General features: G+C 41.1%; 4 protein-coding genes across 7 annotated transcripts; all 4 read left to right on the top strand.

Annotated features, from left to right (window-relative positions):
- Positions 1-158: 158 nt before the first annotated feature.
- Positions 159-13,123, top strand: plag1 (pleiomorphic adenoma gene 1). Its single transcript, XM_029661302.2, is given in 4 exon segments — positions 159-286; positions 4,733-5,095; positions 5,323-5,967; positions 5,969-13,123. Coding segments are annotated over 3 exon segments (1,467 nt in total). The 5' UTR covers positions 159-286; positions 4,733-4,844; the 3' UTR covers positions 6,540-13,123.
- A 473-nt stretch (positions 13,124-13,596) lies between these two features.
- Positions 13,597-15,202, top strand: mos (v-mos Moloney murine sarcoma viral oncogene homolog). The gene has a single exon (XM_029662708.2). It carries the CDS (start codon positions 13,692-13,694, stop codon positions 14,697-14,699), a length of 1,008 nt encoding a protein of 335 aa, XP_029518568.1. The 5' UTR covers positions 13,597-13,691; the 3' UTR covers positions 14,700-15,202.
- Positions 15,203-15,955: 753 nt separating this feature from the next.
- On the top strand, positions 15,956-17,897 carry rps20 (ribosomal protein S20). Its single transcript, XM_029661301.2, has 4 exons — positions 15,956-16,064; positions 16,948-17,047; positions 17,241-17,314; positions 17,676-17,897. The coding sequence occupies exons 1-4, from the start codon at positions 16,062-16,064 to the stop codon at positions 17,856-17,858; spliced, it is 360 nt and encodes a 119-aa protein (XP_029517161.1). The 5' UTR covers positions 15,956-16,061; the 3' UTR covers positions 17,859-17,897.
- A 1,155-nt stretch (positions 17,898-19,052) lies between these two features.
- Positions 19,053-26,591, top strand: zgc:56231 (uncharacterized protein LOC406257 homolog). Of its 4 annotated transcripts, none has more exons than XM_029661299.2 (19): positions 19,054-19,263; positions 19,341-19,474; positions 19,861-19,971; positions 20,208-20,327; positions 20,470-20,608; positions 21,337-21,521; positions 21,628-21,715; positions 21,825-21,998; positions 22,143-22,254; positions 22,345-22,407; positions 23,177-23,323; positions 23,512-23,677; positions 24,021-24,197; positions 24,337-24,476; positions 24,745-24,910; positions 25,138-25,351; positions 25,473-25,573; positions 25,883-26,002; positions 26,099-26,591. In XM_029661299.2, the coding sequence occupies exons 1-19, from the start codon at positions 19,098-19,100 to the stop codon at positions 26,330-26,332; spliced, it is 2,757 nt and encodes a 918-aa protein (XP_029517159.1). In that variant the 5' UTR covers positions 19,054-19,097; the 3' UTR covers positions 26,333-26,591. The 4 variants fall into 4 exon arrangements, with proteins under 4 accessions (XP_064875550.1, XP_029517159.1, XP_029517157.1 ...); XM_029661297.2 differs by having other exon boundaries at positions 25,470-25,573; XM_065019478.1 differs by lacking the exon at positions 26,099-26,591 and having other exon boundaries at positions 19,053-19,263; positions 25,470-25,573; positions 25,906-26,002.
- Positions 26,592-26,774: the final 183 nt, after the last annotated feature.

The raw sequence follows: 26,774 nt of genomic DNA, 5'->3' as shown, positions 1-26,774 counted from the left end.
AATTGAACTTTATTAAAAGGGACAAACAATGACACTGAAATATAAAAGTGACAAGACGTTACACAAATCAAAAATAAGAGGTGGGAGGGATATTGAGTAGGCGTGGCCAAAATGTATGTTTGGTTGCATCGCAGCGCATACACAATGGCTGCTGGAAAGAGGGGAAAGCAAACAATTTTCAGGCCCGCCGCGTCTAGCAAAAAATATGAGAAAAAAATTATAAAAAATTCGGAAAATAGTTGAAAGTCAAGAAAAACTCCGTAGAAAGGATGTTAAGGCTCCTGGGGTGAGTTTGGCGTAATTTAAGTAAATTGTTACGGAGTTCTTGAATTAAAATATCGGGGTTATTCAAATTATGAGAGAGGGGTGAGCTAGGGAAAAAAGTTTGTGTTAATCAGCACCCAGTTTGGGACCTCAGAGGAAACCAAAGGAAGACAGAAATATTAAGAAAATTTAAATAAATTGTGTCATTAGCGCTAGGCATGTCACGTTGCGTAATAGTGAATGTCAACAACCATGGAAAACAGTTGAGTTGAGAAAAGTTAAGAAAAGTTTAGCAATTTTGTTTCGTTTACGTTTTTCCTGAATATAATAACAACAGTGCTGCGAGGACAGCCGACGGGAACACACGCGCACTTAAATATATCAAAATTATTTAGAAATGCATGCTGTGCGCATACTGTTTTTATTTTTACTCACATGAAGGCTACACCAGAAAACACTGTAAACATGCCCTTATCGATAGAAGCATTTTGCCGAAACTTGAAAATACGCAATTTAATATGTGAATTGTGATTTTATTATCTCTGTATTATGTCATGTTTTCATCAAGAATGTAGGCCCTATAGACAGAACACGTATTTTACTAAAATCAGAGATGACAGTGCAACTTTGGGTTAGTTTAAATAGACAAGTATCGAAGAGAAGAAGTTGCTTGTCAATACCATAAACAACCAAAATGGAGGGAGAACTGCGGGCAAACTAATTAGGCGATGCTAAACATTTGCTTATGCATGTGTTCATGTCCGTCTATTTTGTACAGAGAGTTATACTAAGTTTAACAACATGCATTGGATGATGTTACAAGCTGCTGCTATGTTACATCAAAATCACGTCCCATTGACTTTGATGCGATTAATTAAAATGTTTATATTTGCAGGTTGCTTATATTATCAAATTCAGATTGGACATGATGATCAGTAGCATTGCATGTATGATGCACTGATATAGTAGGCTATCTGTTTTTTTGTGTCGTGTATAAAGCTATTCCCAGGTTATTGTTAGCCATAGCATTGAGCCCCTGCTATCTGACTGGTGCTGCTCATGGCTATAGGACGCACGAGGAGCCTATAGCAACATGGCAGAACCTCTACAAGTGAACTCGAGATGGGTTCACACTGCTGTTTGGCTTAGGTTTTACAGTCATGTAGGCTATTGGCCGTTTTGAGGAGGTTTCTCTTGAATGTCACAATTGCGCTATGGATTTCCTATTGTGCATGTTCAGCCAATATGTCGATGTTGTCTCCTATGTCATAACTATTTGGCTTATATGGTGAATAGCCAGATGCAAAACATTTTGAAGTGTGTGCTTTGCCCTCCTAAATTGGTTTTCACATGGTGACAAGTTTTGCATCTTAAAGAGAAAGTCTTTCCCCTGCCTTCTCCTCGTTTTATATTTTTTTGACCGGGTTCGATTGGCATTTACATGACTGTAAACATGTCAGATGCAGCCGTTAAAAAAAAAAAAAAAAACTTTAAATGAAATGCTAAATATATATTGTTACGTAATGTCACTGAAGTCTGTGCAAATCACTGCATTCTTATAATCTGAGTTAGGCTAACTGTGGTCCACATATTTGGCTATTCATAATGTAATAACTTGACTATATGCATTCATTTTGGGGTGCATTATATTGTATTACAGATAAAACTTTTGTTTGTTTTATATATTTTAATAAAGTTTTTATTCTAGAAGCATTTGCACCAGAAGATGTTGAGGGAAAAAAGTAACTTTGTTTCTATAACATTTTTAATGTGAAATGTATCTAAATAAGATGAATCTGTTGCATTAAAACACTTGTTTGTTGCATTGAAACACAGCAACTTTTTTATGTCTTAGATTTGGGGATAATACTAGTTTTTGATTAGATCTTATAAAACTGTACAGTTACATTAAACAAATTAGGTTACATTTTATTATTGGTATAAGGTCGAATGGAATCAACAATTGAAGAGTTTCATTCTAAACTGCTACATAGCAATTTTCAGAAATGTTGGTTAAAGTGGCTTTTATTGTGTAACTAAATCGAAGAGATTGGTGTGTTTTTTCATTATCTAATCATGGCATAGGGTTGTTCAATGACAGACATGTTTTTTTTCTTCTCAAATCTATCACTTGATGGTTTCTTTTCAGAGAGACAAATAGTCATGTTTGTTTGCAAAATGCCAAATATCCGCCTCACTCTCAGAGAAATAGGTAGTAGCCTACTGCAAGGTTTTTCAGTCAAATGTAACAAATAACTATTTTTTTAGTAACGAACTGAAGAAATGATACTTTTGTGATGTCAATATTAAAAAATATATGATAATTCAATACAGTAATATGATATCTCTATGTAAAACATTTACATTTGACATTTTAGTCATTTAGCAGATGCTTTTATGCAGAGCGACTTACAGTAAGTGCATTCATCTTAAGATAGCTAGGTGAGACAACCACACATCACAGTCGAATATACAGGATATGAACATCCCATTCCAGCTCAACAATGGATATTTAGCGTTTTGCCCAAAACATAAAACATCTTCATAAACATCTCAAATCTATTATACAAAATCTGAGATCAGTAATATTTTACACACACATGGAGGTACCCATAAGCAATCATTTCTGATGAAAAAACAAAAATATGACAAAATTGGTGGATATAGCATTTTGGAAATAAATGATTAAATTGGCTTTAAAGTTGTAATATTCATAGAGCATTTGATATACTTTATATCTTTACATTATTGATGTAGTGTCTTTTTCATCTGTTCACATCAGAAGACAACAACAAAAATCACATTTTAATTGACCTATTCTAGTAATCCAGGCTCTTTTGGAATGAGTGTCTTTTTCAAGGCAGATGGCCTCTGGTATTGTCTAGGTTTTATGTAAAATGTCAAACATTGGCTCATGTTTGAATTTGGAGTACTCCAATGGGGCTATAGCTGAAATGCTCACCAATGTAAGGTGTATCAAATACAATTGGATGATGTATTTTCAGATGTTTTTTCTGTGTATGAATATCCAGAGAATAGTGTCAGAGATACAGTCATTCTGTTACCAAACGTTGCATCTGCACTGTTCCTCAAGTAAATGTGGAAATTGTTCAAATAAGTCCTTGTGCATAGAGATGTATGGTTCATTTAACTTTGCAATCATTGGGTTTTGTTTGATATACATTTTAAAGTGTCACTCTGCTACAGTGGAATTGCCCGTATCTAACATAAATGATCGAATATATGTCTATAAAGTAATGTTGTTAGACAGTTAGTGAGACGGTTGAGAAAGAGACAAAACGTTTGTTTTAATGTTGCATTAAGAACAATGTTTTGTCTTAATGAGAAGCATGGTCATGTTGAGATGATTTGCAGTTTTAAAATCAATCCAGACATCAATGTGTAAACCCTGTTGAAATTCTAAATACCTGATTTGTAACTGCTTTCATTTGTCAGTTTATAGAATTGTGCATTGTGAATACAGATCACTAGAAATGGTTTTGATAATCAGTAGATCAGAAAGTGTTTTTTTATTTTTATTTCGTAACATTTGAAAGAATAAGGTTAACGGCCAGAAAATCTCAATTTTTTAAAATAGCATTATGATACATGTTTTTGTGACTACGTGTATCGCAACCAAATCACTTTTCAGTATGATTTGCTCACCTTATCATTCATTGTGTAAGGCTGCTCAGACTGTTGTCCAAACGAAGATGGTTTAATGTGCCGCCTCGAGAGTTTTTAAGCAAAGCTCCAGAGTGGTAGGCTTACAAGGCCTTTACCATACATATAGCTTCAGAAAAATCCCTTTCACACAACACGACCTATGTATTGTAATAGCGTAGAGCAAGAAAAAAAGGAACAAAGCATTAGCTCTATCTAAAGACATAACTATCGAGCTATGGATGCCTGCCTTAACACGCCTGAGCTTGGCATTAATAACCCCCTTCAATAATTGTGTACATTACAAAACATGTAGGCTCTCCCCATATTCTTTAATGGGAGCTCCTGTGCACTTCCTTTACACCCTGTTTCCTGCACACTTCCCTTCTCGGCTTGCATCGAGAGTCGAGACTAGCTGCTCCGGGATGATCCAGCTTGAGAGGACATGGGTAATTAGCCATGCGGGTTTGGCAGAAGCTGCGCTCCTGTTGTTGCGGGAATGTTACACTGGAGGTCTTTTGAATCAGGTCCCGATAGTGGAGAAATATAGGATCAAGAAAGATTGAATGCCATATTTAAACACAATGGCCTTATTACTTTTTTTTCTATGACTGGATTTGATCTGGATTTTCAATCTCATAAATGTAACCTATGAATGGCCCGTACAATACTGGTCTATAATACAACTTATAAATGTATTCTCCTACTTGTAGAATGATATGGAATTGCAGTAGAACTCTTCTTACGCTTTTGAATGAGAACATGAACCTTTTTCCCTCCCCCTCTCCCTCGCACACATCTTCAGGTGCCTGAGTCCTGGCGGTGTTGAGCAAATAAAACTGGAGAGAGAACAAGCGTCGTTGACAGTAGGTGGGCACCGCGTCCTTGTCCAACCAGCCGCGCTGCCCTAGGGTGCCATGGCCACGGGAACCCAGGGGCACTTAGACCACGTTCCGGATAAAGCCAGGCTCGCGGCGGCCACAGGGAGGCGCAAGAGAGCGGAGGGGGGCAAGCCCAGGAAGAACTTCCCCTGTCAGCTGTGCGAGAAGGCTTTCAACAGCGTGGAGAAGCTAAAGGTGCACTCCTACTCACACACAGGAGAGAGACCGTACCGGTGCTCCCATCAGGACTGCACCAAGGCCTTTGTCTCCAAATACAAGCTGCAACGGTAACAGAACAAGCTCCTGTTATCTTCTAGTAGGCCATACTGTATTCATATGTACAACACTTACTGTAATATGTAGTTGTTATCTTTAGTAGTCTGTCATTGTATACATTCATGTATTATTTAAGTTTTAAAATCACACGTATGTGTCCTGACTAGCATGCCTACATAAGTACTAAGAGTTATTGCTGTAATATAAAATGTTGCTGGATTGTCATCTGTGTTCAAAGGCATATGGCGACACACTCGTCAGAGAAAACCCACAAGTGTACGTACTGTGAGAAAATGTTCCACCGCAAGGATCACTTGAAGAACCACCTGCACACTCACGACCCCAACAAGGAGGCCTTCGCCTGCCAGGAGTGCGGCAAGAGCTACAACACCAAGCTGGGCTTCAAGCGTCACCTGGCCCTTCATGCGGCCAACAGTGGAGACCTCACCTGCCAGGTGTGCCTTCAGCCGTTCGCCAGCACCGGCCTTCTCCTGGAGCACCTTAAGACCCACGCCGGCAAGTCCTCGGGCGGCACCAAAGAGAAGAAGCATCGGTGCGAGCACTGTGAGCGCCGCTTCTACACACGCAAGGACGTGCGCCGCCACATGGTGGTGCACACAGGCCGCAAGGACTTCCTGTGCCAGTACTGCGCCCAGCGCTTTGGCAGGAAGGACCACCTAACGCGCCACATGAAGAAGAGCCACGCCCGTGAGCTGCTGAGGGTCAAGACGGAGCCGGCCGATTCGCTGGACTCACCCTTTTCCTGCGGGCTAGCCGGAGGTGTCAAGGGCGAGCTGGCCACCATGTCGACGCCACACAGGCAGCTCCAGCTCAACCTGTACGGTGGCCCTCTGCTGCCACAGCACCACTGCCCCACCATGCCCCCTGGACACAGAGCCCAACCCCCCACACCCCTTCCCCCTAAAGTACCAGCTGGGCTCTAATCTTACCTCATACTCCGTCTCCACTCTGGAGAGGGAGCAACATCTAAAGGGAGAACTGGAGACATATCTGATGGAACTGCAGAGCGGCATGCCGTCCTCCTCGGCCGAGGGGGCTCAGCTATCCTCCGCCTCCAAACTGGAGTTAGACTCCCAGGTGGGCTCGTTGGATGAGACCTCGTCTGACGAGGCATCTCTGTCCAAAATCTCGGGGGCAGCGGGCGAGTCGCTGGCTTCCTCCTCATTGCTCGATTTCTCACAGCTCTTCAACTTCCTGCCCTTGAACAGCCCTCCTTATGGGCACCAGGTGACAGCCGGTGGGGGTCTAGGCGGGGTCTCCTTTCCGCCAGAGGAGGTACTGTCTCTCGTCCAGCTTCCGCCCCAGCCCCTGGATTCTCATGAGGTGACAGGGAGCGGGGAGGATGTAAGCCCCCTCCACAGCCTCTCCTCCTCCTACACCTCTAACCTGAGCACAACCACCACACTGCCCCGCTTTCACCAGGCCTTCCAGTGACACAACACAACACACACATGCACACACACTTACACACGTACAGTAAACACACACAGGCTGATAAAAAATTATATTCTGCAAATTATTATTTTCATGCCAACACATTTTTGAACATGTCTGCACAAAACTACGACGTAATAGCACTTCTGTTCAAAAGTTACGGGATTCTACACATACAGATACAGTATATTAGATGTATGGGTGTGTATCAGCACTGACATATACCACATACACAAGTCGTTTGGCTCAACCACATAGCTCAAGCCATGGGATAATGGTTGACATTTCATGTGGTTCGTGTCAACAATACTATATCTTCACCGCCCTTGCAAATTCACCACTATAATGTTCATGACCAACACAGTCCATTTTAGTTCAAACAACAATTAAACATAACTAGAGTTTTGGAGTTTTACATAGAGGAATTTATTTAGGAATGTGATTGCAGTGTTGTATTTCTACCAATCTATATTCTTAACCCCCTTTGCCTTGGAGTAGATTGAACCTAGTATGTCGATTTAACCATATTTTCATATAGAACTTTGTACTTTTGTGTGATGTTGAATGTCCTCACCGCTAACCATTTAAAAAAAAATGTCTTTATCTCTTTGTTTTGTTTTAAGATTTATAGCCAATGCAATCATATGTTTTTAGACATAAGGTACTGAAATGCTCCTTGTGGAATGTAGTGTGAGAATCATCCCTGTTCCCCATCAAAACCAAAGTCCACCAAATATCGACTGAGTTGCCAGGCAGAATAGTGTCATGGTATCGCTGATGGTTGTAAATGTTGCTGCTGCCTAGTAGTTCCCCTATAGGCCGATGGGATAACTCAGCTATAGATAGACTAAGTTGTTCGTCCTCATTTCATTTGATTTCATATAAAAGGGACAAGATAATATACAATTGTTATGGCAAGAATGTAATCGTAGGCCTGATTCCATTTCGGCCCCTAGCCCTTCGCTGCTTCATACCCCTTGGTCAAAATTGCTAAAGGACCGAAATGGAACCAGACAGTAGAAACAACATTAAAGCACTGCCACATAACTAGGGTCAATTTTGTCTTTCCTCATTCTACCGGTTTTAGTACCGGATATGAGGTTAGAAATAGTTTGGGGAGCTTTAACTCAATCATTGCCTGGCTACCCAAACACCTAGCTCCAGTCAAACGCTATTGGCCTGAGCACCTCCCCGTCGGTTTCTAGAACGCAAACTTATTCTAACTGTTCTGATTGTCCCAGAAACGGATGGGATGGGCCAGAGCCAGAACACACGTGAGTAAAGCGGCGTTTCGAAAATTGGTCATTGGCTTTGATACTCTGATTGGTTAAAGATGATCCAATTGCTGATGATATTGTTTCGTACAACAGCCCTCATTTTGTCACCACAAACAACTTCAACGATGGCAGTCTCAGACTGAAGTATGTAGCGAACATAGAGCAGCGGAAGAATTCCGTTTGAGTCGTCAGGCAAACCATGCATCAAATCAAGGATAATGTTAGCAATATTCAATCTGCAGGAAACAGTGTAGTAGAACCACCAGTTGCAAAGAGAAATATGTCCATTGTGCAGTTTGAAAAGCTAGATGGGTATCTTTAAACAGGTATCTGGACACTTTGTATGAGTATGCTAAGGTTTGTGTGAGCCTAGGGCTAGTATGTGATTGCAGAGGAGAGGACTCTCACGCAGAAAATCTGGGAGGCTGTGTAGAGTGGTCAGAACCGAACTGCCTGTTACAACTCATCATAGGTGGTGCGATGGATTTGTCATGTCTGAATGTGTGAATGGGAGATTTGTGCCTCACACATGCAGACATTCAGAGTAGTGAATGCAAAAGCACTTTTAATGTAATATGTGACACATTGTTCCTTCACTCAGAGCAAAGGGATGTCCCAACTTTACATTTCAAGTCAATATCCAGTAATCCAAGATTATCTTCTAGGCCCATAATACAATTACAATATTTTGGTTTTTATTTTATTTATTTTATTTTGTGTTTTTTTTATTAACAGGTAAATACAATATTACAGCCAGCCAGATTCCTCTTGTTATACTATTCACAAAGAAGGAACCCTCTCAAATATAAGTATACTGACCAATGGCAACCAGCATATCAGCTCAGTACAGAAAATGCTTCTCTACAAATGCTGAGACAGAAACACAGCTACTTTAGCTTACCAGTCCCTGAAGTAGCCCCTTAGCGCCAATTTAAACAGTTGTTTTGACATTGTATGTAAAGTTTAGATAAAGTACTGTATTCTACACCTCTGCGTGATATGAACTTGGCTGGAGTTCATACTTGGCCGCCACGGTTGAAGAGTGTTCATGAAGGATTTGGTTTTTAGTGTCTCTAAATGATCTTGTCAATTTTGTACGATGTGTTGTATAGTGCTGTATGATATAGAAACTAGAGGAAAATCCCAGCAATGATGAAATATGGATGACTGGTCGGTCTGGTCTGGTCAAAAAGTGACATTCCCAGAATTGTCTCTGAGCGAGATGCTGTAACACTGTGCTGAGAGACACTGACCCTGCTGCTGTCAAACAGTTCCTGAACAACTACAGTACAAGTCAAAAGTTTGGGCACACCTACTCATTCAAGGGTTTTTCTTTATTTTCACAATTTTCTACATTGTAGAATAATGGTGAAGACATCAAAACTATGAAATAATACATATAGAATCATGTAGTAAGCAAAAAAGTGTTAAACATATCAAAATATATTTTATATTTGAGTTTCTTCAAAGTAGCCACCCTTTGCCTTGATGACAGCTTTGCACACTCTTGGCATTCTCTCAACCAGCTCCATGAGGTAGTCACCAGGAATGCTTTTCCAACAGTCTTGAAGGACTTCCCCATATGCTGATCACTTGTTGTCTGTGTTCCAACTCATTCCAAACCATCTCAATTGGGTTGCGGTTGGGTGATTGTGGAGGCCAGGTCATCTGATGCAGCACTCCATCGCTCTCCTTCTTGGTCAAATAGCCCTTACACAGCCTGGAGATGTGTTTGGTCATTGTCCTGTTGAAAAACAAATTATTGTCCCACTAAGTGCAAACCAGATGGGATGGCGTATCGCTGCAGAATGCTGTAGTAGTCGGGCTCGTTAAGTGTGCCTTGAATTCTAAACAAATATCCGACAGTGTCACCAGCAAAGCACCATCACACCTCTTCCATGCTTCACGGTGGGAACTACACATGTGGAGATCATCCGTTCACCTACTCTGCGTCTCACAAAGACACGGGGGTAACTCAAATGAACTTATCCTCTGCATTAGTGGTAACTCTGGGTCTTTCTTTCCTGTGGCCGTCCTCATGAGAGCCAGTTTCATCATAGCGTTTGATGGTTTTTGCGACTGCACTTGAAGAAATGTTCAAAGTTCTTGAAATGTTCCGGATTGACTGACCTTCATGCCTTAAAGTAAGGATGCACTGTCGTTTCTCTTTGCTTATTTGAACTTTTCTTGCAATAATATGGACTTGGTCTTTTACCAAATAGGGCTATCTTCTGTACACCACCCCTACCTTGTCACAACACAACTAATTGGCTCAAATGCATTAAAAAGGAAGGAAATTCCACAAATGAACTTTTAACAAGGCCCACCTGTTAATGGAAATGCATTCCAGGTGACTACCTCATGGAGCTGGTTGAGAGAATGCCAAGAGTGTGCAAAGCTGTCATCAAGGCAAAGGGTGGCTACTGAAGAATATAAAATATATATTGATTTGTTTAACACTTTTTTGGTTACTACATTTTTCCATATGTGTTATTTCATAGTTTTGATGTCTTCACTATTATTCTACAATGTAAAAAATAGTAGAAATTAAGAAAAACCCTTGAATGAGTAGGTGTGTCAACTTTTGACTGGTACTGTATGTAAGATGAAACGGCTTAGGTCACTGCCAGAATAATGTCAGTCTTTAGGAACTTGTGTACTTGGCACTGTGTGCTTGTGGATGTATGTGTGCATGTGCATCTGTAAATCTAAACGCCTATGTTTCTGCTTTGTTCAGTGATAGTGTATGGAAGATGTTTTCAGTTACAACCTAGATCTTAGTAGCCAGATCAAGTCAATCCCATCATCGAAGGAATGACATTGATACCCCTGGGATGTAACGCTATGATGATATAGGTTTGGCTTCAGGTAAAAGTCAACCTTTGACCTTAATGGATATCTAATACAGTATTTTTTTTGTTACCCTCGTTCGAGACGTGCCATTTATAGGTGTCTTTGCCTCACTCAAAGGGAGATGAGGACCTCACAGACACCTTTCAACCACGTTCATTTCAGTACAGCAGGGCCGATTACATGCAAGGGTGCAAATGTGCCTATAGCGTTCTGACCAATAGCAGCAATGTACTGCATATCCATTGGAATGAATCAAGTTTTTACTATTTAATTCTCTAATGTAAACCATAATCAGTTTTATAAATAGATCCCATTGAAATAATTATATATTATATTAAAAACATTAGTGGGGGAACTGTTTTGATATATTTCTACTAAATCTTTAATGCTCACGTAGACCAACTCTGTAAGTTCATGTAACCTATGGGAGTGGATATTAATTTGCTTGATTATAATGACTGAAAAAGTACAGTAGCTGGGCTGTTCATTTACAGTAAGGTCCACTTTAGGTTGCCACTTCAGCTTTATCTCCAACTTGTATGTTTCAAAAAAAGACTATGCTCAGTTTGGACTGTATATCACAACCTTTCAAATTGTGTGAATAAACAATTGGTATACAGTATTTACTTAGCTCATGCATTTAGACTGCAGTGTTTTCCCTTGGCGCAAAAAAAATGTGCAACCTCACATTGTTTTACTCTGTTAAAAATAACCAATAAGGCAAAAAACGTATTTGAATCCTCCATGTTCCTTAAACATTTCTCAAATGAAAAGAATATCACTTTAGTTAGGGCCACGGGATGTCATTGAAAGGGGAAGCTGAATGCCTGTGTAATGTTTTCAAGTGTTATGGGGTTGAGTGCTATCAATGTATCTTGAAGGTTTGTGGTTTTACATCAAATGTTTGGTAAGCCTCTATATAGGGCAGATTCTTCTATAATCGTAGCACTTTTGGAAAATGTTATGCCTTTGTTTCCTCCAGTACTTTTTTTTCTTGTTTAAAATACCTTTATTACAAAGTATAGATGTCATATTTAGCTCTTTAGAAAAAGTTAACGTGTAAATACAATATTAAATGTTTTATTTTTTACAGGTACAATTTTTACAGTGTTTTACTATCATTAAGTGTCATTTGCTTTACTTGCACAAATGTTCTGTGTGTCTCATTGAGGGATCTATCTGTCGGATAGTAAAGACTCTATTTTCACATCATTGCTGCCATTTCAAATATGCCACATTTCTTACCATCTATATCTATGCTGGCAATTTGTTTGACTTTTAACCCTTGATAAAGTATTCAGAGAGCTAGTGTATGTAGCTATCCCAGTATTTACACTTAATAAACACACTTGGTTGCCTTAAACATTATTTTTTAATTGACAGGTTTGACTAAATGTATTGGAGTAACTTATAAGGCTCAAGTGCTTGGGGACACTGATATTTTCATATACTTTTTTATCCCCAATATTTTACACTTTTATTGTTCCCTGATGGATGACTCCGTATCTGGTTGGAGGGGTTTCTTCAGTGAGAGACACAGACCTTTAGCAATTCATGTCAACCTTCATTATAAGCTTCAGTGGTGCCAGTGAACCATGTTGAATGTGTATGTAAGAAACACTGCAATATTGCAATATTTTGGTATTGGATCAAGCTGCTAATGGATACTTCTAAAGCTCCTTAAGGTGCTACAGACCTCTTTTCTAGTTCTTTGTTTTGTTTTTACAAAAATATAAAATTGAGTTGTATGGTTGGCATGTGTGTGCCTGGTTGTTTTCATATACATATATTTTTTTGTACTGTGACTATTTGTGGCCTTGTATGGACTTGCCTGTAATGTCACATGCTTCTCTCCTTCACTTTGTATGGCGGTGTGATGGGGGAACCTTTGTCATCCTGGCGATTGACATGAAAGGGCTTGGGAGAGTGTTCACTTGTTGCCTCAGTATAAAATCAGGCTGAGATTACCTTGGTGAAGATGATGATGAAGAAGATAATGACTCCACGATAGGGGACAATTTTTTAAAAGGACTAGTAGTACTTATAGCGAGGGATTTGTTCAGAGGCAAACTGCATTCCAGCCATGTTGGTTTTGTTGTTCATTGCAATGCCATCCTGTGAGAATGGACTCATGTTGCTAATCATGTATATTTTACTTAAAATCTATTTTACAAACTACTGTTGTACTTGTATAAATATAGGCAAAATAATTCATATATTTGTGTATAAGTTGTGTAAAATAGAAATTAACGCTGCAGCTTTTTATAAATTTTCTAACATTGACATCATCCAAAGAGACAGATTATTTATTATCTGGCTGAGTAACCTGATTTGTTTTCATACTACCTTGCTGCTATGAGAGAGAAGAGCTGCAGTCTTCAACTCCACTGTTATTACACAGTGTAATGAAAGCTCAATAAACATAAAAGAAGGATTCATGCAAAAAGTCCACAATTGTTGGTGCATTTTTTAAGTGTGTGTCAGTATGTGTGTAAAATGAGTGCTGAAATGTTGTTTTATATAGTGAAACAAGTGCATGAGAATTGTCCTGGAGTTTGAATTATTTCCTCTTATTTTATCATATTTTAATTGACTTTCTTGGTCATATTCAAGGTCTTCAAGACAAAAATCAAATATAATTAATACATTTTACTCTAAGATAAGCCTATGCATATTGAACCAATTTGTGCTTTTGGCCACTGGTTCTGTTAGATGTGCAGATCAACAAAGAAGGTTACTGACAAAAAAATATATTCATCCAATGACATTTTTACGTGCAGCACTTGATTTCTATCATATACAGTGCTCAATGAATGACATTTAATGAGAGCAAGATTTACCTATTCAAACATGATTGAAGTCTCTCCCACAAAAAACGTGACTGTGACTTTAAATCAGAGGCAAATCCTCATTAGGGCTACCTCTTGGTCCAGCAATCAACTGATCTAATGACAGCTGTGTGAATAGACAGGCAACACGCGCAATCTCTCGTTTTACAGCAAGCGCACTAGGTGGTTCGAACATGCCATCCCCAATTCCCCTGACACGCTTGTTGCCTAAAGACCTTTATCCATCTCTAGATTTTGGAGCTTGCAGCAGTCCACTGGCAAAGTATTCCAACGATTCCACCCTACGAATTCCAACTCAACGGTTCCATGGGAAGGTCGCAACCAGGTTATGGTCATCCACCATTGATTGGAAGGAACTGCAATCCATGCAGCCCATCGGATCTGGGGGGTTTGGGTCCGTTTACAGAAGTGTGTACTTTGGGGAGACTGTCGCTGTCAAAAAAGTGAAGAAATGCGTCAAGAATAAACTCGCCTCCAGGCAAAGTTTTTGGGCTGAGCTAAATGCAGCTCACTTACGCCATAAGAACATTGTGCGAATTATAGCAGCTACCACGTGTATACCGGAGAATTTAGAAAACGGGGACAACATTGGCACAATAGTGATGGAATACGCAGGTGAACGAACTCTCCACCAGGTCATCTACGGTTGCGCAGAGACGCTCGAAGTGGACAGGTGGATTACGTTTTCCAAAAACATTGCGCATGGTCTTCAGTTCTTGCATTCTCATGGTATTGTTCATTTGGATATCAAACCTGCCAATGTATTGGTTTCGCGGGAGGATGTGTGTAAGATTGTTGACTTTGGCTGTTCACTGAAATTGGAGCTCGGGGGGGATCGGCCCAGCCCCCAAATGAGTCTTGGCGGGGGCACTTACACCCACCGAGCGCCTGAGCTGTTGAAGGGGGGAGACGTGTCTCCAAAATCCGACATCTACTCCCTTGGCATCACTATTTGGCAAATGATCACCAGAGAGCAGCCCTATACAGGCGACAGGCAATATGTTTTATACGCAGTAGTTGCATACGATTTACGCCCGTCGGTCACTGATGAGTCCTTCAAGTCACACCATGGGGACCTTTGCCGATCCATTGTGTCCAAGTGCTGGAGCGGTGAGCCAAGCTGGAGACCAAGCGCTCAAGATGTCATCACAGATCTGGACAAGATTCGGTCCGAACATTAACTTTTTTATTTGTAATTTTCAAGCCAGCCTATTCATGGTATGATCCGTCAGTTGTGTCCATAAATTTTTACACATTTTAAAATTTACGCACAGCTTTTACGCACAGCCAGTTATAGACTCCCATATTGTCTTACGGAATTTAAGTGAATTGTGAAAGGCAAGCCCCAAATGGGACACCACAGATTAGTTTGATGCTGCCATTGTTCTGCCAATTCTGCTTAAGTGTATTTATAACACATGCTACCTAATCTACTCATGTTTTAAACGCAGAACCTCTTGAACGATTTACATTTCTGATACTGAAGTTGGTTTTGCTCTGTGGACTAGATTGTTTTACTTGTTTACTTGATTTATAAAGGATTTAATAATGTTTCAATGTCAAATAAATGTTAATGTCAGCAGCAGTCTGTGCATGTAACACACTTGAAATGTATGTAAAGTTTAGATATTTGAGATTTCATTAAACGTCCTTGATTCGTACTGGAATGGTGTTTCTAGTATTGTACTAGCATTAGAGTGGGATGACTTCTACAGCATCAACAGAAACAGCTTAATTAACCTGTTTTGCTCATGTTGAAATCATTTGTTTGGTAATTGTGTGTTTAGGCTGACACTTAGAAACTAACTGATCTATGGCCTAACCTTCAACAAAATGTATACAATGGGTGTGTCATGTCTCAGAAGAAAATTGAACCATTTGTATTTTCATAAGGGAAAAAAATATCAACATTGCTGCACATTTACCTAATTTTAGGCTATGAAATTGCTAGTTGAAGGTGGTTAAAACATCAGCACATAAAAAGCAACAACAGCCCTACATAGCAGGCAGCAACACAGGCAATAATCACATATCAGACAAGGCAGAAGAGTTTACCCATGTTGGCCACAGCACCATACTCTACACAACAGAGAAACTACCGGCTTCTTCAGGTGGAAGGTAGAAAGCTAGGTCCCTTGGAAAAACGGATTGATTTTATTTGAAACAAACAAAAATACACAGTACACAACTTTACAGGGATAAACACAAAGTCAATTATTTCATTACATAGAAACAGACATGACATTACTTCGTAGAAAACTCGGATAATAAAGTATCTGGTATATTCAAGTCTTCAAGGGAGTAGAGGAGGACGGGTGCCCTTTCGAAATATTCGAACGGGTCCTTTAGGGGTGATTTGGTTCAGATACGCCTCCTTGGTGTTCAGGCTATTCTATTGGCACAAAGGTCACGTGGTGCCCGGACGTAGTGTGTATATATACGGAAGCAGGCCTCTCTCAATCCCTTTCGCGAAGAACTGACGTTCCTGACTCACCGCTGTTCGCTTGGAACTTACGAATAAGTCGGTCAGGAATATAAAGAACATGGTAACATTTTATATCTTCAACTATACGCAAACATCTTCATATAGCTAGCTCGCAATGCGGAGACTGTAAATAGATGATCAGTATGTTAACGTTGGTCGCTCTGAATCCGGGCAGTTGCACGTGTAGTTGCTAGCTAACTAGCCAGTGAAGATGGCTGGGTAGGTAGCTATTCATTTTGGATGGCTTTCTGCCAATTTAATGGGTCGAATCAGATAACGTTGAACTAGTTCTGAGTTGTCTTAATGTGACGAGGTATAGTTGGGTCGTTTCTAAATGAGTCGAGTAACTGAAGTATGACCCAATTCCTGATTTTTGGCTTTACCTTGTTGGCTAACTAACGAACTGACGTTAGCTTATTAGCCAACAGGACATTTCCCTCCCTTTCATTATTGCTTCCCCATATGCCAAACAGCATGACACGAATGCGTGGCTAACGTACTTTAAAGCCTTAAGATGTAGTAACCATCTACACTTGACACACAACCACGACAATGTAGCTGTAAGTTAATATTTCAGTGAACGTTAGAATCAATAACTAACTAATACTATGGTGTTAGTCTTTGCATTTTAAATTGGCCATTGAAACAGCAGGGTCTATCACGGATGCTGCAGTTGCTGAAATTCTTTCATCGCGCGCTTCATTTCTGGAGCTTGGGTTGAGAACCGTCAGAATAGGCTACAATACATGCGTTCATTACTTCAACACCAATGGCTATGAGGATAAACACTTGCTATGACATAGCTTTAAGCTATGACAAATTCTGATTCATAATACGCTATTCTGAGCCATGACGACACATTTTAAGCACAACTTAGTTGCCCTCTTTTGTAAAAAAAAAATATATATTTTTTTACATGCGTGATTCTTTCCTTGCACCTGTAGGCGTTCAAGGACACCGGTAAAGCCCCTGTTGAGGCTGAGGTTGCCATCCATCGCATCCGTATCACCCTCACCAGCCGCAATGTCAAGTCTCTGGAAAAGGGTACCTTCACTTTAAATACCTTAACTTTGTCAACTTTGGCTATGAGGATAAATTATTGATATGACATAGCTGATGCTATGATACATTCTGATTCATAATACGCTATTCTGAGCTATGTGCACCCATTGATGGCATGTTGAAGTGCATGTCGACACCTTTATTTGACATGCAGCCCTTTTACTTATGTTCTTAGTGTGTGCAGACCTTATCCGTGGAGCTAAGGAGAAGAACCTCAAGGTGAAGGGTCCAGTCCGTATGCCCACCAAGGTATGTACACCAGATATATACAACGGTCCTTCCCGCATCCTTGACAGCCTGGGACTCCCATCTGTGGTCTACCCTGGGTCTCTATTGAGGTGATGCCAAATCAACGACCCTTCGCTTTCTGCCCACTCCCCAGTGGTGGCTCTGATTGAATAGGGGACGACATTACAATAAAAAACGATCACTAAGGCTAAGTAAGCCGAGGGGAAATGGTAGTTTGTTTTCTACCAGGTGGCATTAGGCTCCGGGGAATGGTGTTCAAGTTATGCCGTTGTGTTAACTTGGTCAAAATACTGATTGACACTTCACCTCACCATTTGATGGGTAGTATCCTGTGTTATTTTGTTTTCTCATCTCCTTTCAGACTCTGCGCATCACCACCAGAAAGACACCCTGTGGAGAAGGCTCCAAGACCTGGGATCGTTTCCAGATGCGGATCCACAAGCGTTTGATCGACCTCCACAGTCCCTCTGAGATTGTCAAGCAGATCACCTCAATCAGCATTGAGCCTGGTGTAGAGGTTGAGGTCACCATCGCTGATGCATAAGCTGTTTTGTACCCCATGCAATAAAAGCTTCAAACATTATTGCGTGGATATTGTGGCTCATTAAATGTTGAGGGATATTAAATGTTGTAGGGGTTACAGGTACTACCTATGAGTGATGCTTTTATTGGTAAATTTATTCTATGAAATTGGCTGTCAATATAGGACTATTTTAGAAACCCTTACAATCTTTCCCTTTGCTGAGCCTGGTGTGGGCTTGCAGTACAGGATGTTTGTCAACGGTGAAGACTAAGACCACTGAATGGTTATGGTGTTTACTCAAATTTGTTTGTTGGAACTAGTAAACCTTGAAAGGCTACCACGGATGAAAGAGGAATCTGTAATGGGTTGGTCATTGTGTTCCTTTCCCACCTGTAAGTAAAATATTTTTGCAATACAAGGTCTGTTCAACTGAACATGTGGAATTTATTTTAAGGTGAGGATGGGAGAGGAATCAAGAATACAAGTACATCTCAATAGCTAAGTGTCATGTGAAAATAAGCTAGTATGTCAGCTGGGCAGTTGCTTTCAACTGCACTTATTGTCTAACCAGAAAAGGAATTTTGAACTAGTTTAACCTGTGTGCCACATGGTGACTGGATTAAGTCTCGCATGCTGTAGACAAGGCATGCCTTGTATAGTCTATGTAGTGTGAATGAAATTATGGATTTGAAGCCCCCCACCCATGACACATGAAGATGGCTGAAAGGCATGGATAGGTGTTTAGTGTGGCTGACATTCTACATAGCCTATCAGAGGGCAAGGTGGATCTAGTACCATGCTAACTCAATGGATTTTGACTAATTATAAATCTGTTCTTCAGGGATACAGGTTCCCTTTCTGCTGATAACTGGGTGTGAATTCCGCTCAGGCATTTTATTATATGCCAGCTACGTTGGGTTCGCTTAAACCAAACCAATCCTTTAAAACCCCCGTGCAGACAAAATCCTGTTTTTTTCATGTGTCACATTGTACAACATCTGATTGAATGAACACAAAGTGTAAAAAAAAAAATACAAGCGCTGGTTGAAAATAAAATCTAGACAGAACCCTCTCAGCAGGTTTGAATGGGTGGAAATTTTGGCTTCCCTAATGACATCACCAATTGGGGAATGGACCTATAACTAGTAGGTAGGGGCCAATTTGAGATTGTGCAAACCTTCTGAAAAGTGATTGGTTAACCCAGGATTACACCTGTTCTCAATTAAGTACTGATTTTAACCTGAAGTTGTTTGGTTTTATATGGAGTTTCTTCGCTTACTGATATTGGAAATTCTGACTGCATATTGTCTTGTGTTTAGGTTCATATACAATACTTTTATTTATTTATCAACATTTGTTGGAGAGCATTTTTCTTTAATCGTTAACAAGCAATCTATTTCATTCAACACTATGGCTTCCTCCGGTCGTAAGTAAACCGTGAAATACAGCAAAACTATTGGTTCTCACATACGTTTGAATCCTTAACATCTGTTTCTTGCTTAGACATGACAACAATCATTGATTTGACCCATGATGGCACAGTACTTGATGCAATGGAATCTACATGCAATGATCTCCATGCATGTAATCCCCATCGAGATGTGCTCTCAGAACTCTCCTCTATTGCTTCTACGCAGGTACTCCCAAGGTTTTTAATTTTTTTTTTTTTACATGTCACTTTATTTAGGCAAGTCAGTTAAGAACAAATTCTTATTAACGACGGACTACCTGGATAACGGTGGTGTGCCACCCTATGGGACTCCCAATCACGGCCTGGATTGGAACCAAGGACCGCAGTGCTGCCTCTTGCACTGAGATGCAGTGTCAAAGATTGCTGCTCCACTTGGGAGCCTGATAAAGTTCTGATAATGTTACGATGGCCTATTGACTGACAGTTTGAGTAATTTGTAGAATGGCTCCCTATATAGTGCACTACTTTTGACCACTTCGTAGAGAATAGGGTTCTATTAAGGATGCAACACATGATTGTATTGACTTAACGGATGTTTTTCCCCCTGGCCAGAGTGAGGTGTTGGACACTGCAGAACAGCAGCAGCAGAAACACCAGCATTTGAGGGTCTACTTAAGGGTGAGGCCCTTTTCCAAGGATGAGATCTCCAGCAATGAGGACCAGGTATGTGGCAATGGGGCTGTTGGGGGAAAAAAAATAATTAAAAAAAATGCTGATCCTAATCTAAACAGTAATATTTTAGAGTATATGGTCAGGTTTCAAATGTACCATATATCATTGTCTTGACTCCGGGTTTTTATTAAAAGTTTAGGAATTATTTGAAGGTCCCGTTTCCTAATGTCCTGTAAACAATCTTCCCTGATCCACACCTCTCCCACAATCTTCTTGTCTCTCTGCAGGGTTGTGTGGTTCTTGAGAATGCCAGGACCGTAATGTTGCATGCGCCCAAAGGCTCTGCTACCATGAAGAGCAGTGAGAAGGGCGTTGGCCAGGCGATACACACATTCTCATTCTCTCAGGTTTGGCTAACATATGTGATTAATGCCTTGTTGAGGAACAATTAGGTGGTTCCTGATCCTGACTGTAAGTCGCTCTGGATATGAGTGCCTCCTAAATGACTAAAATGTAATGTTCTTGGTCTCATGTTTTAATTTCACTCAGATCTTTGGGCCCGAGACGAAGCAGGCAGATCTCTTCGAAGGCACCATCAAAAGCCAAGTTCACGATTATCTGGAAGGGAAGAATGCTCTAGTCTTCAGCTATGGTGTGACCAATGCAGGCAAGACCCACACAATTCAAGGTAAGTCCTCTAGTAAGTAACCTCCCTGCTCAGAGTAATCTTCCTGCTAATTATGCCGCCCAACTTCTGTTTGGAAAGGATCTGCTTTGTGGGGGGGTGTTTCTTGCATTTGGTATGTTGGAGGACAAGGGAGAGAGACTCACACTTAACACAGAATTTTTGCCCCATATCCCATTTGACAGACTATGTCTTTATCCTTGAGTTTACCTGATTAAACCAATTATGTTTATTCTATGTGTTGGCCAATTGGAGGCTTTGAAGCCACCCAATGCAATACTGGTGGTACTCAGAAGCAGTCCTCCATAGGAATGAATGGGATTCTACAGCATTTCAATGAAATGTTTCAAGCACAAAATTGTGTATCTTAGTATTTTTTTGTAGTGGGGACCATAGCATTAGTAAGTACTCCACAAAAAGATAAGGAATGTTTATTTTTTATGAATGTGTTTTTTATGAATGTGATTTAAAAATATGCATTAAGGTGTCTGTAATAGAAAATACTTGTCAAATGACTGTAGACATTAATACATTTCTATAGCTTACAAAAGTCTTTACAATAGAGTACCACAATGGCTGTGCAGTGGCTTCAATACATCGCCCCCTCTCGGTCATCCAGGGTTTCTACACTTTGGTTGAAACCTATGCAGCTGGCTGTGACTGATACTAGTCAATGAAGGAGTGGCTGCAAGGGACAGACTTTCTGTATTTTTTTTGTTGCTATGTTGCAGGATCCCAGAAAGACCCTGGTATTCTCCCCCAGGCGTTGGATGTCATCTTCAGACACATCAAAGGGAGACAGTATGAGAACATGGATCTGAAGCCGTACCTCGGTAGTGACGCTCAGTACCTAGGGCCTGACCAGGTCCAACAGGAACGAAACACCAAAGCAGCTATATTTGCTCTACTCAAAGAGGTGAACACGGACACATAATGTGGAGTAGCCTAATTAGTTGATGGGTCATGTGAAGTTGTTGTCTTACGGTTTTATTTGTTACCCTGATCTCTTAACCCCCACATAGGAAAATGAACCCCAACGTGTCAGTGGAGTTTCATCCCACTCTTCCTCTACTGGAAGCCTCTCTTTCTCAGTCTCCTACGATAACACAGGTACATCACATCTGTAAGCCCATCTCTGTTCATGTCAAACATCTGGATTCTGGACTGGCTATTGATAGAAATGCCATAACGGGATCATTTGTGGTTCTCTGCATCCTAGTTGAGTTTGTGGCTGTGTCTGGGGACCGCAGCCAGTTCGCCCTGTGGGTGTCCTTCTACGAGATCTACAACGAGAGCGTGTATGACCTGCTGCAGGCGTCACTCACCTCCAAGACACAGAGACGCACAGCCCTCCGTGTGTGTGAGGACAGTGCGGGAAACTCGTATGTCAGAGGTGTGTGTGTGTGTGTGTGTGTGGGAGGCAGTGGGATGATGTGGGCACTTTGTTTCAATGGGCACAAGTTCCCTTACGTTTTATTCAATGGTTGCTTTGCTCATGTAGTATTGAAATGGACTTAATCCTATTTTCCCTTTTCAGATCTAAAGTGGATCAATGTTCACAACTCTGAGGAGGCATGCAAAATTCTCAGAGTTGGAAATAAAAACCGAAGTGCTGCTTCCACTAAGATGAACCATTCATCAAGCAGAAGGCATGTTCAGTCACATTTGATTTATACTCTATGTGGATTGCTGAGATGCATAAAATAATTGTCATCTTTACGTTTTTCCCCTTGTCACAGCCACAGCATATTTACCATCAAATTACTGAGAATTGAAGGAACTGAGGTTCAGACTATGTCAGAGTGAGTAACTTTCATCCATATTCTACCTGGTGTTAGGTTCTAAACGGAGTAAAAACTCAAACAAAGTTTATTCACCCACAGGGTCAAACGGCTGCAAAGAAATGTTTCCACAAGCACATATATTTATAACTTCCTACTAGGAGTTGCCTCCGTGCACAGCTAGCTAGCCAACAGATCTGTTGCTACTCAAACTTCATTGGTTCCTCTCACAATTGTAGTCTTGGCCCCGCCTCCTACTAGAAACTTTGTGGGCATGTTCCTCCTCACGTCATCTGACCTGACCTTGAGCTGAATTCCTCACTCCTCCCTAATCTACGGCTCTCCTACCGTATCAGTGACTACAAGCAGACTGTTGCCCTTTGCCTGCCTCCATAGGCTCAACTGATTTTAACTTTGCATACATATTTTAAAGTAATCAATGTTTTAATATGGTAACATGAATACGTGTGTTTCAAGCTAGAATCCAACACTGGCAAACAATGCTTGTTTCTCTACGTGCTTAAACACAATCCAACCAATTGTTTGTTCACCTAACTGCAGTTACCAGAAATCGACTCCTCCGTTAAAATCCTTCATTTGTCAGCTTCATTATTTGAGTAAATTCACAACAGTTTTTAGGATGAATTACAATGCTGTGCTGCAACTTGCTCAAGAGTCCACGCTTTGTCCCAAGTCTGAATAAGCTGCATGACCATAGAGCCATGTGACACCACCCCATCCTTGCAACATCTCCTACTCCGATGTGATTTATTTTCTTTTTCCACCCCAGACTCTCTCTCTGTGACCTGGCTGGCTCGGAAAGATGCGGAAAGACGAAGACTTTTGGGGAGAGGCTGAAGGAAGCGGGTAACATCAACAACTCTCTGCTCATCCTGGGGAAATGCATCGCTGCTCTGCGCAGCAATCAGAGTGACAGGTACAGAACAAGTAGTACTGCCATTGATTACCAGAATGACTTATTAAAAACCACTGCTACAAAACCACCTTGACAAATTTGACCAAATGCTAGGTAAAAAAAAAGGATGTTTTCAAACCCTGAATGAAACTGATTGGAAAGCTGATATTTAAACTCAAGAGTTGTCATCCTTTCCTCCCCTCTATCAGGATGAAGAACTGCTATATTCCCTTCAGGGAGAGCAAACTGACCCGTCTCTTCCAGTCCATCTTCTGTGGGAAGGGCCGAGCGTCCATGATTGTGAACATCAATCAGTGTGCTTCCACATATGACGAAACTCTCCATGTCATGAAGTTTTCTGCCATCGCTAAGCAGGTTGGTCTCTCGCCCACCCTGTCCACATTCTACTCCATCTCGGTTTAGAGTTGACTCTAAATTTCTCACGGGTTGAAAAATGTAGTGTTCAGTTGCAATGCCCTTAATCACCTTATAGGTGTCATGGTCAAATTCCATTTTTTGAAATGTCTAGCCACAAAGTGTACTTGTTCACCCTCCCGCATTGATAAGGATTAGTGTGAGAATTATGGTAGGGGGAGTAAATGAGTACGACACCCTAAACTGGAAGTACTGGAAGTGTGTTCTAAATGGCACCCTATTCCCTATATAGTGCACTGTTTGGCCAGAGCCCTATGGGTACTAATCACCTTTGTTGTCCTAGGTGGTCCAGCTGATCCCAACAAAGTGTCTAGAGTCTCTGACCCCACGGCTGGTGGGGTGCGATGGGAAGCCTCTACTGAAGAACGGGGTCATCGATGACCAGGCTCTAGAGAACTACCTGTCTGAAGAAGAGCTGCTGGATGAGGATGAAGCAGACATGTCCATTTTACCCCAGGAGGTATTTTCCATCCAAACGGTCTAAAAGATTTTGCCAGTGTTCTGCGATTTCTGATTTTATTTCATAGGGATGGATGCAATATGTTAATTTACAGAATCAATGGTGTCTGATTACTTTATGAACTGCTGCTCTCTTCTAGGATCTCATGAATGTGATCGAGAATCTCAGGGCCAAGCTCCTGGCTGAGCGACGGAAGAACTTGGTCCAGGAGATTGACATCCGCAAGGAGATGGGAGACGCCATGCTGCAGCAACTCATGGAGAGCGAAGAACTCAGGAAGTGAGTGTTCCCTGAGCGTTACATGGGGCACAATCACGCCTTCCCCCTTTCCGCTATATTATTGTTCTCATGCAATACCCATGGCAGTGCTACACGTGGATGGGGTGCATTCCTGCGCCATATAGTATGCAATTCATTTAAGATCTAATGACTAGCATTTTGTGTAGTTTTCACTTAATTGTACAATTCCACTGTTTGTGCATTTGTCCATACCCATAAACTGTTCTCCAAATGATCTTCTAAAAGGATGGTGTTAATGTTTCTCTAGTCGTCAGGTGGCTGAGCTGAAGGAGAGCTACCAGGAGAAGCTGGAGAACACATTTGAGATGTACAAGGATGCCCTAAAGGACCATGCCTACCAGAGGGCCCTGGAGCGCATAGAGGATGATTACGTACCCCTTGAGGAGTTTATCGCTGAGCAGGAGAAAGTAGAGGTACTAGAGACTCACTTTAGGTGATCGACAAGGTCCTGCCACAACCACCTGATCAAATTGTCAGATATGAATTCTGTCAATTCAGGGTCAGATCTGCCGAGTGTTTGCGCCCATTTTCATTTTCCCGCTGAGTGGAAATCGTTCTCTATGGTTTATTTCCTCTGGGAAGTAAAAAACCTAGTAGTTGTTGGAAAGGTTTGGTAAATATGGACTCATAACCCCTATAGGCACTAGAACAGAAGCTGTCTGAGATGGAACGGAAGCTGTCTAAGATGGAGCACAAGCTGTCAGGTTCCACAGTGAGTTCATCTATGGTTCCAACCAGAGAGAACTCCAGCCAGACACAGAGCATCTCACAACCACCACCTGTAGCTATGCAGGAAGGGTTAACGGGCCAGTACACAATCTCCCTCGGTGTTGATTCTATTTCATTAACAAATGGTAAATCTGATTGTACAGTAAGCCTATTCTATACCTTAAACTACAAATAACTGTGCACAATAAGCCTATATTAATAATTAGCCATTCCTTTAAATTGATATCTACCTATTGATTTCAGAAGTCTCAGCAGGGGATGTCCTCACAGCTGTTTCCAAAGACACAGAGCAAAGCAAACTCCTTTTGAAAGAGAGTGCAATGGAGAAACTCTGTGAGCAGAAAGAGGTAAGGAAACCTAGCCTGAAGGCGCAACTTTTAGTCGGTGTTTCTATAAGGGAAAGGGGTGTAATGCATTTTGAAACGCAAGTGTTGGAACACAAACCTGGCATTTTTTTATTTAACTAGGCAAGTCAGTTAAGAACAAATTCTTATTTTCAACTCAGTTCCTAGGCTGTCATTAACTGCCTGTTCAGGGGCAGAATGACAGATTTGTACCTTGTCAGCTCAGGGGATTTGAACTTGAAACCTTCCGGTTACTAGTCCAACGCTCTAACCACTAGGCTACCCTACCGCATGTCTCTTGTTTATTTCCAGCTGATTGTGTCTTTGCAAAAAAGGATTGCCGTTCTGAATGATGCACTACATGAGGCCGGAGAGCGCTTCTTTGACAAAACGGTAGAAATGGAAACTTTACATAAGAAGCTAGCTGACCAGGTAAAGACTACATGAACCTGTGTGTATGTACAAATTAAGCCTAGTTTGTCAGTGTTCACTTAAGAACCTGATGTGCAGTGTCATCTCTGTTTTCAGGCACAGGATCTGGAGAGTATAGGTAAGGGCAATCTGGAGAAGGACAAAGAACTGGCATTGTTAAAAGAAGAGCTGGCCAAGCTATCCCAGAAGTCCCCTGTCCAGTCCAAGCCCAAGCGGGGTTTCATGGCCAACATTAGGGAATCTGTGACTTCGCCACGAACAAGCACCATTGCCAGGACACTGAGGAAATCTGTCCGGACCACACCCTTGCTGAAAAGGCCCTTCCATTAACTACCGTCCTCCCCCACGTTTTAAAAATGTTAAGGGCTCTATTCAAACACTATTGCTGAAGTGTTACAGATTGTGTGAAATAAATTAATTTCCAATTGCTTTGACATGCAGCGTTTATGGTGAGTGCGGTCTCTGCAATTTGGGAACATTTCCATTTCAATCACAATTTAATGCTGAACTTCAGCGATGTGGATTGAATAGAGCCCTTAGTTCTGTTTTTTTCTTCTTTAAACTCTTAAATAAAATTCTACTGACTATTCATGATCTGTTTCATTGGGAGACCATATCTGAAAGAATATGACCATTTTTATATGGCTTTCAAGTGTAATTTTAACTTCTCACGGAATGTACATTGCAGCTCTTTTGCTATGTTGGAAGTTGTTTCGTCAGTGGTGTGAACTGGACATCACGTTGACATTCAGGTGCCATACAAATGGTCTTT

Source organism: Oncorhynchus nerka, linkage group LG6, assembly GCF_034236695.1.
Source record: "Oncorhynchus nerka isolate Pitt River linkage group LG6, Oner_Uvic_2.0, whole genome shotgun sequence".
NCBI classification, from domain to species: domain Eukaryota; kingdom Metazoa; phylum Chordata; class Actinopteri; order Salmoniformes; family Salmonidae; genus Oncorhynchus; species Oncorhynchus nerka.
The sequence above is the reverse complement of the archived record's forward strand: the minus strand, read 5'-3'. Positions and strand labels throughout refer to the sequence as shown.